The following is an 18151-nucleotide window of genomic DNA, read 5'->3' on the forward strand; positions in this document are numbered from 1 at the left end:
CGGACTATCCGAGGAAATGAACCAGGGTTCGATTAAAGCTTATTATAGTTTAACACAGTATCATGAGCATGTCTTTGTCAGTGGACACTGGACATGGGTATGGATGGCTCCAGGTGCTGCTGCGTTAAAGTGCACATCTTCAATACCTATCTGTACTATTTAAAAGCACAGTGCAGGACACACTCAAAGGTTATCGCACCTCAGAGATGGCAGTGGACATGTATGACAGGACAAATGCCATATGTATGGCCTTGGGATTGAGGAACATACTACCAGCCAAAGGAGGAAGCAGAAAAGGATGGGCGAGTATGTAGTTGAGTCATCTTGTGGCACAAGCTCAGACCTCATGGAGATCAGCTGAGACAGAGACTGTTCTATCCAGTCCTCGGCAGAATGCTGCAAGAGCTTGAGAGCAGGTTCTCATGAGTTGGAGAACAACGTATGAGAGGCATACAGGCATATGTTATCCAGCCTCAGACCAGTTTCTCTCAGTGGAATTGCTGCAACCCCGCGCCACACATTACAATATCCAACTACTGCCAGAGGAGATCACAGTTGCAAAGTGTTTCCTGGCCAGGACAGGCAGATATGCAGTCCCTACTATCCAAAGTGTCTTTTCCCTCCTGGATGATAATAATAATAATAATGCATTTTATTTATAATGTGCCTTTCAAGAAGTCCACAAATCGGTGAATGAAAAAATTATATAGGATCAAATGAAAACTACTACTTGCTAAAAATCGATGTTTAAAAGTACTAAAAACCAAAGAAAAATACCAAACACTAACAAACATTCAGCACAGACAATGGGGATACTGCCATCAAAATAATAATAATAATAATGTAAATTTCTTTTTTCTTTTTAGATCCGGGGCTAGGAGAAAAACATCCCAAAAAGAAGCCCAGGGCTAACCACGCCACTGATGCAGCCGTGTCCCTTAATATGGTCACAGGAACCCTCACTAGCCAAGGATCACTAGCCAAGGATACAAAACCCCCGCTGATAAACGGTAGGTAAGCTTTAATATCCTCACCCCTTTTGTCGTACTCAACCGATGTGCGTGCGGGTGCCATCACCAACGAAATCTGCTTACTGGGGCGAGTAAGGGCAAAACAATTTTCCTTTTATATGGCCTCTTTTCCCGCAGTTAAAGCACTCGCGTGTTTCAGACCTCGCGCCCCGCTCAACCGCCTCGCCCCCACTGATACCGCCAGGCTCGCAGCCACAGAACACTCAGTCACCTTATGCTCATTCATGTACATAGCAACATTATCGGGCAAACAATACGATTTGAACTCCTCAAGGAGCACGAGCTCCCGCATCTTAAGCAGGGTGTCCACCTTCTCCGACGCGCACCACCGGTCAAACAACAGCTCTTTCTCATATGCAAACACCACATAAGTCTGCGAGCTGCCCTTTCTCAGAGCCCTGAACCGATGTCTGTACGCCTCAGGCACCAGCTCATACACCCTGAGAATCGCAGCTTTGACCGCCTCGTAGTTTTGAGTATTCGGGCACAGTGACGCATATACATATTGGGCTTTTCCCGTAAGAGCACTCTGGAGCAGCAACGTCCAGTGTTCGGCCGGCCACCTCAGTGTCGTGGCTACATTTTCAAACATGGAAAAATATTTATCCACATCCTTCTCTAAAAACTGCGGTATGAGACGTAGATATTTGGTCACATCAAACCTATCCTCAAGGTGTGGGCGCACCTCTGCCCCAAGCCTCCTGAGTTCGAGCGTGCGTGCGTGAGTGCGCTCCGCCTCGGCTTGGTCACGGTCAACACGCTCCAACTCGCGCGCATGCACCCATTCCGCCTCCGCGCGCACACGGTCTGCCTCCTCACGTTTGAACCTGAGCTGTTCTAATTCCAACTTTCGCAGCCCCAGAGAGCCATCAGAGGCTCGGTCTGACTCCTCATCGTCATAGTCATGCAACACCTCTTGGGTGGTCAGAGCCTCTACCAATATCCCACGCTGCTGCGCCTTCCTACCCGGGGCCAGCTTAACCCCATAATGCTCCGCTATCCCCGCCAACTCATTTTTCGTGCACACGCCTAACAACCCCACTGTCGGCCTATGCACAAAGTCTGCCACTGTCGCCGGCATTTTTGAACAGGGGAGGAACAGGGGAGGAGAAGGAGAGAGATATCTATAACCACTATATATAAAAAACGAAACAATCAACCCCTAAAGAACAACAACCAAAAATAAAAATAAACGGCTTCACCCTACGTGTCTGTATAGTCCTGGTCCCTACCTACTTCGGCCACCGCTCCACTACCAAAACACTGGTACTGTATGTAAGAAATATAAGCGAGCACTGGCATGACCGCCTAACGCCTCCACACCTAGAGATATTCGTAAATCAACCACCGTCGTGTGTATAAAAAAAAACCAAACCCATCCCCAAACGTTCTCAACCCTCACTATAGCACCCCTATATAAGTAAACACTATACACACGCCGGCCTAGGAGGAGCCTGACAGGGTCCTTCTAATACCCCGATCGCATGTGGTGTGTCCCCAGGCGATGGAAGGCACCATATATAAAATGGTCCGACTGCCCTAGCTGGTTGAGAACGCTCCCTATTGGAGAAGTATTTGCCAAGGGGGTCTAAAACATGGGTCACACACACGACAATGTCAACCATACCTCACAGTGTGGATCCAGCCCAGCGGCCACCACCAAATGTTTGCTCCGAGTAGTTTGGCACGAGCCCCCATATTACGTAACCATTGACTACAGGAAGGCTCGTTATCTGGTCAATGTTACATAATAAAGAGACGGTAGCCGAAGTATCTAAATAAAGAATATTTAATGTATAATTACCATGGTTTTGTAATCAACGGAACATCAAATAATAAACAGACAAACACAGAACTATACAGACAGGATCAGCACCAGACGGAAGGGATGACAGACTACTTATACACAAGGAAATGACTGTACATTGGAATACTGACAAGGCCATAATAATTTGGTCTTTACTGTACAACTGGATTAGGACATTTGTAGGGGCCAGTTTCGAATTGCAGTCTCCCGTAGGTGTTCTTTGAGAGTGTTTTTGAAAGTGAGTAGTGATTCACATTCCTTTACAGCTTTGGGTAGGGCGTTCCACATTGATGTGGCATAATTGCGAAACGTGTTTAGTCCCTTGTTTGAGCCTAATCTGGGTTTTACATGATTTGTGGAGCTCCCTCTGGTGTTGTGATCGTGGTATTCACTGACCTTTGGGAAGTATTTTGACATGTACATGGGTACATTGGTCGTGTAGTGTATCTTGTTCTGAGCTAGGGAAGTCAGCCTTTTCCTTTGATGCCTCTAACTCATGGAATGTCCTTCAACTCACGCTAAAATTGGAGGTTCTCCCTTCCCTTGGAATGTTTAAATGTATGATTTCAGACCATTGTGTGACTACCTGTAACTGTTTTAGTTGATATTTTAAAATTATTTTTAAACGTTTTTAATTTGTTTTACTCTGGTGTTTAACATTTCTGTGAATATTGTTTTTATTATGTACTGTACAATCGTCGTTTCTGTAAATGAGGGAAACCTCAGATGCTTACGATTTGCTTTACGGTTGTCTACTCTAAGCCATCCTAGGTTGGCAAAGTGGGCAGGGGTGAGGTGGGTTCTAGGAGTCAGGTCAAGCAGTAGTCTGACTAGTTTGTTTTGAGATGTTTGTAATTTGGTTTTTAGTGCCTTTGAGGTGCTTTGGTACCATGAGGTGCAAGCATAGTCGTAGTACCCTTGAATGAGTGCTCCTGCCAGAGTCTTCAGGGTATTCTTGTTTACCAGAGAGGAGATCCGGTACTGTTGTATGGTTTGAAATGAACAAATGAAACTGATACTGATACTTGTTTAGTTTAAAGGGGAACTCCACTTTTTTTGGAAATTAGCTTATTTAACATCTTCCCTGGAGTTAGACAAGAAGATGCATACCTTTTTTGTCTCTGTGCGTGCATTTTAGCTTTGGGAATAGACGCTCCGTTAGCATAGCTTAGCTTCATCACTGGAAGTGAGGCAGGACAGTAGCCTTACAGTGCCTTACAGTGTATTGCAAGGTCTGACATTGACCAAACTTGATATGCATGACCTTGGTGGGCTCTAGGTCAACTCCTGAAAAGGGGGTCAATGTCAGACTTTGCAATCAAAAGTTAGGGGGCTAATAACCCTTGCCATAATTTCAGTGCGCCCCTAACTTTTGATTGCAAGGTCTGACATTGACCCCCTTTTCAGGAGTTGACCTAGAGCCCACCAAGGTCATGCATATCAAGTTTGGTCAATGTCAGACCTTGCAATACACTGTAAGGCACTGTAAGGCTACTGTCCTGCCTCACTTCCAGTGATGAAGCTAAGCTATGCTAACGGAGCGTCTATTCCCAAAGCTAAAATGCACGCACAGAGACAAAAAAGGTATGCATCTTCTTGTCTAACTCCAGGGAAGATGTTAAATAAGCTAATTTAAAAAAAAAAGTGGAGTTCCCCTTTAAGAATAGGGGGCAGGTAACCATAAGATTCATTCTTCTTCCTGCTCCTTTTGCCCATGGTAGAACTGTATTTATGATTTTGTATGAAAACTGTAAACATGACTACTCCATGTTTACTATCAAACAGTTTTCCAGGTAAAACACCTAATTTCAGTGATAATTACAATTTAATCAAAGTTACATTGACTATAGGACATTACATTTCTAATATCCTGGTTTTAACCATTGTCTGTGGGGTCTAGGAAAAGGCTCTAGGCTTTTCACACCTCTAACAAGCGTCAGCTGAGGACCTGCTTCTATGCAAATGTTCTTGTGTGCCTTCCAGATACACTTCATTAGTTACAGAATAAGTTATTCTTAAAAGATATATACTTTATCACCTAATACTTGAGATGTACTGCTTTAAGTGACTTCTTTAAAAATACTTTATTTAATCAGGTCCTCAAACTTATGTTATATTTTGAATATCACAAACCTGACATACCATTTGTCTCTAAGGGGAATACATCAACGTCACACCCTTGATTGAAACCTCACACCTACATGAGCCAACTCAGTTTTCTTTGTTCCAAAGTTCTTGAAGCTCTTGGAGGTGTGTGAACACTAATGTGGGCCGGTGTGTGGGCCAGTGTGTGGGCCAGTGTGTGAGTCGGTGTGTGGGCCACTAATGTGGGCCGGTGTGTGGGCCAGTGTGTGGGCCAGTGTGTGAGTCGGTGTGTGGGCCAGTGTGTGGGCCAGTGTGTGAGTCGGTGTGTGGGCCACTAATGTGGGCCAGTGTGTGGGCCAGTGTGTGGGCCAGTGTGTGGGCCAGTGTGTGGGCCAGTGTGTGGGCCGGTGTGTGGGCAGGTGTGTGGGCCAGTATGTGGGCCGGTGTGTGGGCCGGTGTGTGGGCCAGTATGTGGGCCAGTATGTGGGCCGGTGTGTGGGCCGGTGTGTGGGCCAGTGTGTGGGCCAGTGTGTGGGCCACTAATGTGGGCCGTAGGGTTGCCACCTGTCCCTTAAAATACGGAATCGTCCCGTAATTGGAAACTAAAAGACGCGTTCCGTATTGAACTGATACGGGACGCCCTTTGTCCCGTATTTTAAGGTTGCCAGTTTAGTGAGAGAAATAAGCCAGCCAAAAGTTGCGGAAAATAAACAGACTTGGCAACTCTGGTATGATGGGCGTGCGCTCAGCAGCTCACCGACCAATGAGAATTAGCGCTTTCACGTAGATAAGAAGAGTTCTGTGCCGTTGTGCCAATCTTCCGTCTGCGCACTGCGTGATTTCTTTTCGAAGACGCTTTGAAAATGTCTACAGCAGACACTGTGACTCCACCCCGTCCTAAAAAGACAAAACGCTTGTCGCCACAATGTTTACAAAGCAAACTGTAAAGTATGTAGCTGGTGTTTTCTGTGGCGCATGGTGGACTGACTGACATCAGACAGCATGCCTCAGGAGAACAATATTCCCGAAATATAAGAACGCAAAGGACCCAAGCACAGGTGTCACAGTTCTTCATAACTGAAACATCTCCTGAGATTGATTCGGTATGGGATATTACATCTTATTTATCTGGTTGTGTTTTTAACTAGATGTCAGTATTTCTATTTACCTGCCCTGGCAGCCAGGAGCCTACTCTTCTTTGCACTTTATTTTTTATTAATCTTTTAATTTGAGTCACACAAGTGTTTCATTGTATTATTGTCCTTTTTCAGTGTTCCGAGGCTTTGTTTTTACAGCACTTTATATTCATACAGTATTATGCTCAAGTTGAGGCTATAGTTCAGCCAATTTATTTAAACAATGTTAAATGCAAATAAAGCACTTTAAACTTTAAGTATGACTAAATGCTTTCTTGACTATATATGTAACGGAGTGTAATGGATGGTATTGTGAAGCGCAGTCAAGAAGGGCTGGGGTGAGTAGCGGTGCTATGGGTTAAACTCACTCTCACATCCTCAAAAAAGACAGATAGACACGTTGCGAAGTAGTGGATTCCAGTGCATGTGAGCGGATCGGAGCGTGAGCGGCGCGGGGCGCGGAGCGGCCGGTTTTGACGTGAGCGAGGAGTGGGTTTTAAAATGAGTCGGCGCGACGTCCGGAGCAAGAGTTCTCCTCCGCTCCAATCCACTCCAGGCCGCTCACAGTGGTTTAACACTGATGTAATATATACATGCAGTACAATGCCAAAGCAACAGATGGCGATGTACAAACATGAAGGCCATTTTCAACCAATGAGAAGGGTGAACCTGTGATAGGCTGTTCGTTCAGGCTTTGTCACTGTAGAGACGCCCACACTCACTCCAGTTAGAAAAAGTATATCGACGCCATTGTTGTTGACGTTAGCTTACATGCTAACGTTAATGGCAGCGACCATAGCATTGTGGCTCGGCTAGCCTATCATCGCTTAATAGAGATAGTGAATGGATAAACAACGTTATTTAACATTGCAGAATGGCTACAATTACAATGCGGCTCAATACAAACAATTGTTAAGGGGCCCAGGGGGTGTAGACTGTTGTAGTTTGAGCTCATTTACACCATGCTCCAAAAAAAGAAGAAAAAAAACTGCCGAGCGATCTGGCGCGGGGAGCGGGGAGCGCTCGATTCAAGGTGAGCGGGGAGCGAGCGGAGAGCGACTTGGGGGCGGGGTCAACATGAGTGATTAGCGGAGCGGACCAAGCTTTAAAGAGCGAAGAGCGGATTTCTCGGCCGCGCCGATCCGCTCACGTGGTCTGGTGGATTCACCTCTTGGTATAGCGGTCTGTGTTGCTGCCTGCGGTGTGGGAGACCGGGGTTCGACTCCCACTCGGGGCATCGAAGTTTGAGGTGATGTTGTCACAACCGTTACATATATAGTAACTGTTCCAAAATGCATAGATTTCTATGTATTTTAGGGGTTTGGGGGCTAGCTCTTTTTAATATAAATGTCATAGATTGTTTTATTTAGATTTCATAGATTTCTATGCATTTCAGGAGTTTGGGGGGCTGGCTCCCCAAAATAATTAAATAACATAACCCTAAGCCTAACCCTAAAACCGAAATAAAGTAAAAAAAAATATAGTGAAAAAATCCGCCCATTTTCGCCCAAAAAACGCCCCAAAACCGCAAAAGAAATAAATTGCGTGCGCTATGCGCACGCTCGATGATAGGTGTCCCTTATTTCTATTGGTCAAAGGTGGCAACCCTAGTGGGCCGGTGTGTGGGCCGGTGTGTGGGCTGGTGCGTCTGAATGCCCCGGGCTGAATTTGTGTCCCAGTCCGCCACTGGGTACAACTTAGGGTAAGGTGCAATGAAGTATGAGTTGTAGTGCAAATCTCTTTACCAATAAATATAAAGTGTGTTAAAGTGTCTAAAGTGGGTAAAGTGGGTGATACAGTGAGTTGTTTATTTAAAGTGAGTGTGTACGTGTGGATGTGTGTGCTGTGAGTGTATTTGATGGTTTGTTACATAGTGTTATTGTTATTGTCTGCAGAGGCTGCAACATAATGAAGAGGCAGAGAGGAGATATATATACATATATAGGACAAGAAGATGATCGTATATCTACATATAATGTTCTATTATTATCATATTAATTGCCTTTGCCGTTTCTGTTTTGACTGGTTTTATTTGAAAGTGTATTGACAGTGCTGATCCAGTATATTGTATTTCGGTGCTGTGTAATGTCTGTCGGTTGTTTGTTTTGTACCCATTTGCGCATAATGTTAATGGTTTGATTGCACTCCCTTTTGAGAAGCATATAAAAAAAATTCAAAACATTTATAATTATACAAAAACTAAAACAAATCATAACCCTAAAATGTTGCTTTTTGTAAGCAAATGTCATTAGTGAGCTAATACTCTCAATAATAATCTGCAGTCAGTTTGACTTTGATGCCAGCGATCATTTCATGAGAAAAGTAATTTCCTTTTTAGTGTGAGAATTAAGTTCATACATCCCTGTGCAAACAGCTACAGCTCAGGATACCATGGGAGTACCTGCTACTCCTGTCCCAGTGCCTGTTGTGGCCCCAGCTCCCGGTTCTCCTGGTGTGGGGAGCCTCGGTGTGGAGGCTGTAGCAGAACACACAGCGGATGGCTCCCTCTGCAGCCAGTATCAAAAGAAGACTCAAAGCTCTCAACAACACTCTGTGGTAAAACATTTATCTTTAAGCCCACGCCATGACAACATACAGACGCTCTGTGGTGAAACATTTGTCTTTAACGCCATGACAACATACAGACGCTCTGTGGTGAAACATTTGTCTTTAACGCCATGACAACATACAGACGCTCTGTGGTGAAACATTTCTCTTTAACGCCATGACAACATACAGACGCTCTGTGGTGAAACATTTCTCTTTAACGCCATGACAACATACAGACGCTCTGTGGTGAAACATTTCTCTTTAAGCCCACGCCCCCCACACACACACACACACACACACACACACACACACACACACACACACACACACACACACACACACACACACACACACACACACACACACACACACACACACACACACACACACACCTACACACACACCTACACACACACCTACACACACACCTACACACACCTACACACACACACACACACACACACACACACACACACACACACACAACACACACACACACACACACACCTACACACACACACACACACACACACACACACACACACACACACACACACACACACACACACACACACACACACACACACACGCACACACACACACACACACACACACACACACACACACACACACACACACACACACTAATAATGAAGTATTTGGCATTTAATATTACAATAAAATAACAACAATGTTGTGCTGATGTGCAGGATGGTCAGACACAGCTGAGGCTGTGTGAGATTCTGAGCCAGGTGGGAAATACGTCCACTCTCAGGCATCTGCTGCCGGAACCGCTACTGGTCGAGATCTTGGCTGAGAGACTACAGGTGATCTCTCTCTCTCTCTCTCTCTCTCTCTCTCTCTCTCTCTCTCTCTCCTCTCTCTCTCTCTCTCTCTCTCTCTCTCTCTCTCTCTCTCTCTCTCTCTCTCTCTCTCTCTCTCTCTCTCTTCTCTCTCTCTCTCTCTCTCTCTCTCTCTCTCTCTCTCTCTCTCTCTCTCTCTCTCTCTCTCTCTCTCTCTCTCTCTCTCTCTCTCTCTCTCTCTCTCTCTCTCTATTATATGTTGTACCACTGTATTTTTATTGGATTCTATTATATGTTGTACCACTGTATTGCACATCGTCGCGGGCAAGACCACCCGCATTTCATTGTATACTTGTATGCCGTGACAATTAAAACTCTTGACTTGACTTGACTCTCTCTCTCTCTCTCTCTCTCTCTCTCTCTCTCTCTCTCTCTCTCTCTCTCTCTCTCTCTCTCTCTCTCTCTCTCTCTCTCTCTCTCTCTCTCTCTCTCTCTCTTTTTACTCACTCACTCACTCACTCACTCACAATTGGTACTGTTAACCAAAAAGCAATAGGTAACACTTGTATGGTAACCAGTGGTGCAGTCGTGGTCACACGCGGTTACATGCAGTGTTACCAGATCACATGTGCGTGCGTGTGTGTATGTGTATAAATCAGTTCTGTGCGCATGCACGTGGCGTGGCGTGTTACCAGTTCCCATATTACGACTGCACCACTGATGGTAACCGAAGGACATAAACAGTGAAATTAAGTGATCGGTGAAGAAACTAAACAGACAAAATATTCTGTAATTAAATGTTCATTATATAGTTTGTTCTCTTCTCCCAGAAAGTCTCATGATGTCTGTTTTTTGTTGTTGTTATCATTTCATCATCACCATCATCGCCATCGCCATGGTGACAGCTAAGTGATTGTTACCGTGGCGTTGTGATCGACGGCTTGGAGTCCCTGTACACCCAATCAGTGGCCAGCGCTCTGCAGGTGGTGCTCCGGGCGCTCAACAACCGCAAACACATCTACCTGTTGAACCTGGTGAACTCATACGAGCAGCTGAAGGCCCTGGAGGAGGGAGAGAGAGAGGCTGAGGGTAACATGGATACACACACGCACGCACGCACGCACGCACACACACACACCAGTGGCGGCTGCTGACCAAATTTCTTGGTGAAGCACAAAATGATTATATTATATTATATATTAAATTATATTTTTTAAACATCCCCAATGCTGCAACACCCCCATTCCTCCCGGGTGTCAGGCTCCTCATTCGCTTCCATTCATTTTGGGGACCATGTTTAAATATCATACTTCTGAATGTATAAACAAACTATACTGCTGTGACGATTTCAATAAAACAGACCATTCTGAGTCAATGGTACAGCAAAACTGTACATTGGAATATTGGTAAACATATCGGTCAATCCCATTGTCCCGTGGGATTTATGCCCCCCCCCCCCTCCCCGCGGCGATATTAATATTTGATTAGAAACGCAAGCAAGGCTTGCCGCGACTCATGTGGTCCTTGGGGGCTACCACCTGGTGCCCGCGGGAACCGTGTTGGTGTATTACACACGCAAGGCCACAGCGGGCCAATGAATTCATAATCACTGTAAAATAAATTTTAAATGCACTCACCACACAACAGCCAAAGCATTGACCAATCTCATCTTCCATTGAATATTGCAGCTTCTCCATCGTGACAAGTCTGACTCGAGTCGAGACACGTTCTTTTATCCCATGGAAAGTGTAAACAATTGACCACTTCCGGTATTTTGAGCTCATGGGAGGTTCGGGGGGGAAGGCAGCGCATTTGTCCCCCCGCCCCCCTCCTCCTCACGAGCTCCATGTAACGTGGAAGTGCAGTGGTCTATGCCATGTCTCGCACCTCCTCTCTGATTGAGTTTCAGACCGTCGAGGGCTGTCAATAATTCAACCCGCATTCGTGAGTAGCGTGCGCAAAGTTGCACGGGCGGGGCTTAGATGACTCAAATAGCCTATTTTGATTGGATAATAGAATAAAAAGATCAACCCGTGCAGGGAAAGTTGCACTTGAGTGATTGACAGCTAGCTATTACTGACTGCAGGCCTGATCAGAGAGTTTCTTTAATAGTTGTCATACAGAAGTACAGAATACTTTCATACAAAATGCTTCTTACTGTTACGCTCCAGAGACTGTGCTAGACAAGATAGTATCAAATAACATAGTATACATGTAGTTTAGAAGAAGAAAATGAGGTCACAGTGTTCGGTATAGACATATGTACAATGTTCTGAGTTACCATATAATATACAATACTATGCAGTGTACTAATGTACAGTACTATATAGTGCAAAGCAGAAATGGGATGAGGTACAATTTAGGTACAATTTACAGTAAGGTGTACGAGTTGTAGTGCAATCCTTCATCAATAAATATAAAGTGTGGGGAGTGGGTGCTACAGTGTGTTTGTTTAAAGTGGGTGTGTGCTATAAAGTGTGTGGAGTGGGTGCTACAGTGTGTTTGTTTAAAGTGAGTGTGTGCGTGTGGATGTGTGTGCTATGTGCGTTTGGTGGTTGTTGTTGTGTAGGGGAGGATCTATGGTGGTTGTTGTTGTGTAGTGTTCATTCATTGTTCGTTTAGCAGCCTGATGGCCTGGGGATAGAAGCTTCTTCTGAGTCTTTCTGTGCTCGCCTTGAGACTCCGGTATCGCTTGCCTGACCGCAGCAGTTCAAAGAGGCAGTTGTTCGGGTGACTGGAGTCTTTAATGATTCTCTTAGCCTTGCCCTTGCAACGCTTGTTGTAAATGTTCTGGAGGGTGGGGAGCCCCCCTCCAATTGTGCGTTCGGCTGAACGTGTCACTCTTTGTAGTCTGCTTCGGTCTTGTGCAGTGCTATTCCCAAACCAGGAGGTGATGTTGCCGGTCAAGATGCTCTCTATTGTACATGAGTAGAAGTTCTTAAGGATCTTCTGACTGACTTGGAACTTCCTTAGGCGCCTGAGGAAGTAGAGGCGTTGTCGTGCCTTCTTCACAACACTGTCAATGTGTGTGGTCCATGTCAAGTCCTCGGATATGTAGGCTCCGAGGTACTTAAAGCTGTTGACTCTCTCAAGAGCTCAGAGCTGTCACTTTTGGCCATTTTTGAAGAAGAAAAAGAATTCACTGGCATTTTTTTTACAGAGGAAAACATTTCTAATAATAATAATAATAATAATTAAAAAAAAATATATATATATTATGTAAATTAATAATAATTATGAGTGAATTTGTGTTTCACGTGTTGTCATGGAATAACCTCCACTGACACACACATACACACTCACTCACTCACTCACTCACTCACTCACTCACTCACTCACTCACTCACTCACTCACTCACTCACTCACTCACTTACTTAGAGATGTGTTAAGTAAGATTGTATACTTTCTATCTTATCTTTTGTTTATGTGATTTGTTTGAAGTGCGAGTGCCTATCTACATGCATGTGATTGTGTGTGTGTGTGTCTGCATGAGTGTATAGCTATGTTTACATCTGTGTGTGTGTGTGTGTGCGTGTGTGCGTGTGCGTGTGTGCGCGTGTGTGTGTGTGTGTGTGTGTGTGTGTGTGCGTGTGCGTGCGCGCCATCCAGAGGCCCTGCAGAAGGAGGCGGCAGAGCGGGAGATGCAGCGGCTGCAGGAGATGGGCGAGGATGAGTATGACGCCCAGCCAGAGGAGGAGAAGGAGCTGCAGGCCCACACACGCCTGCAGTATCTCCGAGAGCGGAAACGCAGGTACCTCCATGTTCTCCCCCACCCAGTTGACTGAACACCAGACCAGAGATATAACTGTTCCTAGAGAAGGTAACAGAGAAGATAAAGATGACTTTGAACGGTTGAACAGTAATCCAGAACTATTTTATTGCACTATTTTACTCTGTCTATTTTATCTTACTCTTTTTTATTATTGTCTATTTAAAACTGAATCAAACCATAAACAATGTGGCCTGTTGGGATGTTAGATCCTAATGTGAAAAACTGTGATTTTATATGTCTGCTCATTTTCTGCCGTCTTTTTTCTGCCGTGAAGCACTTTGAGCTGCAGTTTCTGTATGAAAGGTGCTATACAAATATAGTTTATTATTATTATTATTATTATTATTATTATTATTATTATTATTATTATTATTATTATTATTATTATTATTATTATTATTATTATTATTATTATTATTATTATTATTATTATTATTATTATTATTATTATTATTATTATTATTATTAGTGTGGGTGACCTGGCGAAGCCAGGTTGCAACCCACACTATACATATCCATACTCTTTTTATTTATTTATTCTTCTTTATTCCACCGATTTTGACAACAAACTCCTCCCAGACCGTTTGCGCCCCATACACGTGAAAGGTATCAAAACGACCGGCTTGCTCCAACTCGATATGCTATTCGAACTCGTAAAGTTTCACCGCACCGTCTGGCTACGAATCGACTTTAAACGGTAAAATTTCGGTCCCATTGGGAATGCATTGCATTTTAGAGTGTAGCAGCTGAAATAATCTTTTTCCCCCTACCTTGGGTGAATTGCGAGTGTGATCTCAATTTTGGACGTAGAAATAAAACAAACACATCAAAACGATGACACGGCTGTCAGCCCGCTCACAAAAGAAAAATAAATGGAATTGGACATTTATATCTCAACTGACGACCATTTGTTTGAAGGTTCTCCCCCCCATTGACCGCCATGCAATCGCCCTCTAGAAATCCATTTTTTCACACTATTTTTTAGCCTTCTGTTCCGATCGCCGAAGGAGTGCCACAATATCGCACGAATGCCACAATATCGGACATAACCCTTCGCCTACTCGTTGTAGTGCTCATGTGCGCGTCACAACGCTTCATCTCTTATAGTTTTCTTTTAATCAATGTGACAATGCAGTCATGCATCTGCCTCCATAGAAATGCATTGGATAGAAAATATGCAAGTCATAGTGATTGCTTCACCTGTGTGGCTCATGGCTCACTCATGATTGGTTCAGCTGTGTGGCTCGTGGCTGAGCTGCCAATGACCTCATCCACTTTAACCCATCATTGGCCATCACTGTGTTGCAGTACTGAATTGCTGGACAGCGCCCTCTGTCTTGTGGGTTGTGTCATTGTACTCAGTAGGGATATCCTCTTTCATTTTTCATTGGTCCATGTTGACCACCTTTCATTGGTCGATGTTGACCACTCCCCCGATCCTTAGACCACGCCCCCTTAGGCCACACCCCCTCAGTGTATCTCTTGAACCGTTTGTCGTAGAGACTTGCGGATTGTGCCATTGGTCGATGTTGACCACCTTTCATTGGTCGATGTTGACCACTCCCCCTGTTGACCACCTTTCATTGGTCGATGTTGACCACTCCCCCGATCCTTAGACCACGCCCCCTTAGGCCACACCCCCTCAGTGTATCTCTTGAACCGTTTGTCGTAGAGACTTGCGGATTGTGCCATTGGTCGATGTTGACCACCTTTCATTGGTCGATGTTGACCACTCCCCCGATCCTTAGACCACGCCCCCTTAGGCCACACCCCCTCAGTGTATCTCTTGAACCGTTTGTCGTAGAGACTTGCGGATTGTGCCATTGTACTCGGTGTAATAGTGTGTAATAGTGTAATAGTGTGTAATAGTGTAATAGTGTGTAATAGTGTAATAGTGTGTAATAGTGTGTAATAGTGTAATAGTGTAATAGTGTGTAATAGTGTAATAGTGTAATAGTGTGTAATAGTGTAATAGTGTGTAATAGTGTAATAGTGTAATAGTGTGTAATAGTGTAATATTGTGTAATAGTGTAATAGTGTAATAGTGTGTAATAGTGTAATAGTGTGTAATAGTGTAATAGTGTAATAGTGTGTAATAGTGTGTAATAGTGTGTAATAGTGTAATAGTGTGTAATAGTGTAATAGTGTCTAATAGTGTAATAGTGTGTAATAGTGTAATAGTGTAATAGTGTAATAGTGTGTAATAGTGTATAATAGTGTAATAGTGTAATAGTGTGTAATAGTGTAATAGTGTAATAGTGTGTAATAGTGTAATAGTGTAATAGTGTGTAATAGTGTAATAGTGTGTAATAGTGTAATAGTGTGTAATAGTGTAATAGTGTAATAGTGTGTAATAGTGTAATAGTGTGTAATAGTGTGTAATAGTGTGTAATAGTGTGTAATAGTGTAATAGTGTAATAGTGTGTAATAGTGTCTAATAGTGTAATAGTGTGTAATAGTGTAATAGTGTAATAGTGTATAATAGTGTAATAGTGTAATAGTGTGTAATAGTGTAATAGTGTGTAATAGTGTAATAGTGTGTAATAGTGTAATAGTGTAATAGTGTGTAATAGTGTAATATTGTGTAATAGTGTAATAGTGTAATAGTGTGTAATAGTGTAATAGTGTGTAATAGTGTAATAGTGTGTAATAGTGTAATAGTGTAATAGTGTGTAATAGTGTAATAGTGTGTAATAGTGTGTAATAGTGTGTAATAGTGTAATAGTGTGTAATAGTGTAATATTGTGTACTAGTGTAATAGTGTAATAGTGTGTAATAGTGTAATAGTGTGTAATAGTGTAATAGTGTGTAATAGTGTAATAGTGTGTAATAGTGTAATAGTGTCTAATAGTGTAATAGTGTGTAATAGTGTAATAGTGTGTAATAGTGTAATAGTGTAATAGTGTGTAATAGTGTAATAGTGTGTAATAGTGTAATAGTGTATAATAGTGTAACAGTGTAATAGTGTGTAATAGTGTAATAGTGTGTAATAGTGTAATAGTGTAATAGTGTGTAATAGTGTCTAATAGTGTAATAGTGTAATAGTGTAATAGTGTGTAATAGTGTGTAATAGTGTAATAGTGTGTAATAGTGTAATAGTGTAATAGTGTATAATAGTGTAATAGTGTGTAATAGTGTAATAGTGTGTAATAGTGTGTAATAGTGTAATAGTGTGTAATAGTGTAATAGTGTGTAATAGTGTGTAATAGTGTAATAGTGTGTAATAGTGTTGCGGGTTGTGTCATTGCACTCAGTAGGGATATCCTCTTTGATTGGTCTATGTTGACCACTCCCCTGATCCTTAGGCCGCGCCCCCTTTTTGTATCCTTTGAACCGTTTGTCATAGAGACTCGCGAGAGACCCTCTCCCCCGTTGGCCGGCGGTGCACAGGCGTCACCCACACTTTCACAATTTCCCCCGCGCGGAATTGTCTAGTTATTATTATTATTATTATTATTATTATTATTATTATTATTATTATTATTTTATTATTATTATTATTATTGCTAGGTTTTAAGTTTTAGGGAGTCGTTATCTTCATTGGGGAAAGTCTGGGGGTGTTGCAAATGTGGACTTTATGGTGTGTTTCTGTTCTGGGTATATTGTGATGTTTCTTCTGGGGAGCGGTTAGTTGTGATTTCGGGCTATACAAATACATTTGATTTGATTTTAAACAAGGTTGCAGATGAATTGTCTTAATTACAGAATGGTTGAATTGTGTGTGTGTGTGTGTGTGTGTGTGTGTGTGTGTGTGTATTAGAGAGAAGGAAGAGCAGGAGAAAAGGAGGCAAGAGCAGGCGAGGAGAGATGAAGAGATAAAGAAAAGAAAAGAAGAAGGGAAGAAGAGCCAGCCGGGAAAGAAACAGGTTTCTCTCTCTCTATCTCTTTCTCTCTCTGATCGGGAGCCCATACTGTTGTCTCACTAGCGTATCTGACCCATGGAACACTATGCAAGCAAGCTCTCCCTTGGGTCTGAAAGCAGCACAATGAGAAATAACCAAATGTTTATAAAGTATGGTGTATTGGGGTCTTGTCTCCCATCCATCCCTCCTGACGATGTAATCTCATTAAAGTATAGGAAAAAGATGGTTTCTCTATTTTTCTGTAGTGCATACCGATGCTTTCATATTGAAGTTTAGTTCCATGCTTGGGCGGCTTGTTTACAATGGGGAGTGCTGTCGGCTAGTACAGAGAAATAGAGAAATCGTAAGGTTATCCTATAACCCTAGTTATATGATACTGGCTGAGCGTCCCGCTCTGCCTACTGAGATAACCCCTTATCTCCACGCACCTAGTGTGCTCCGGGGAACAAAACAAATGCACCCACTTGCACGTGACCACGCCACTCCCATGCGTCCTATATTACGCCGGAAGTGGTCACGCCTCACCCTTCCCCGTTCGATTTCCATAAGCGGAAACCATCCAAGGGACCTCAGGGCGCTAAGAGCGGGACGCTCAGCCAGTATCATATCACTAGGGTTATAGGATAACCGTACGTTATATTATCAACTGGCTATTGCGTCCCGCTCTGCCTACTGAGATAAGGGCAGAGCAGACACGTAGCCCGGACAAATGCACCCCCTGAGGGCCCGTAAGCCCCAGCCAGGGAGGAGGGGAGTCCCATCCATTCGCCCGTCCTAACGAAGGGGGGGAGGCAGTCAACTCCACCAAAGTGCGAAACGGGGGGAACCAAGAACCCCTGAACGCACAGTGCAAGCGGGACCACGTGTGACACAGCACCCTGCGGGCCACACCCACACACCCCTGCTAGCCCACCCGATGACGGGATGCAGGAGAGGTCCCGGACCTCAGGACCACCTGGGAGACAGAACCCCCAGACATGTCCATGAGGTAAAACGAAAGGACTTGGGGAGGACCAGGAGTCCGCAGCACAAATGTCCTCCACCGAGGCCCCCCCTAACAGGGCAGCAGAGTGCGCCCTGACGCCCCCAGGGGGAACCTGTCC

General features: G+C 43.8%; 1 protein-coding gene across 1 annotated transcript in view; it reads left to right on the forward strand.

The window, feature by feature from the left end:
• Positions 1 to 18151, forward strand: part of hydin (HYDIN axonemal central pair apparatus protein) — a gene marked incomplete at both ends in the record, with an annotated part of 297572 nt that overhangs the window by 113718 nt on the left and 165703 nt on the right. The window contains 4 exon segments of the mRNA XM_084331981.1: positions 8434 to 8615; positions 9320 to 9436; positions 10318 to 10501; positions 13023 to 13164. Of these exon segments, the coding sequence (XP_084188107.1) occupies positions 8434 to 8615; positions 9320 to 9436; positions 10318 to 10501; positions 13023 to 13164 (625 nt within the window).

Source organism: Notolepis coatsorum (assembly GCF_963971535.1).
Source record: "Notolepis coatsorum genome assembly, chromosome: 16".
Lineage (NCBI taxonomy): Eukaryota > Metazoa > Chordata > Actinopteri > Aulopiformes > Paralepididae > Notolepis > Notolepis coatsorum.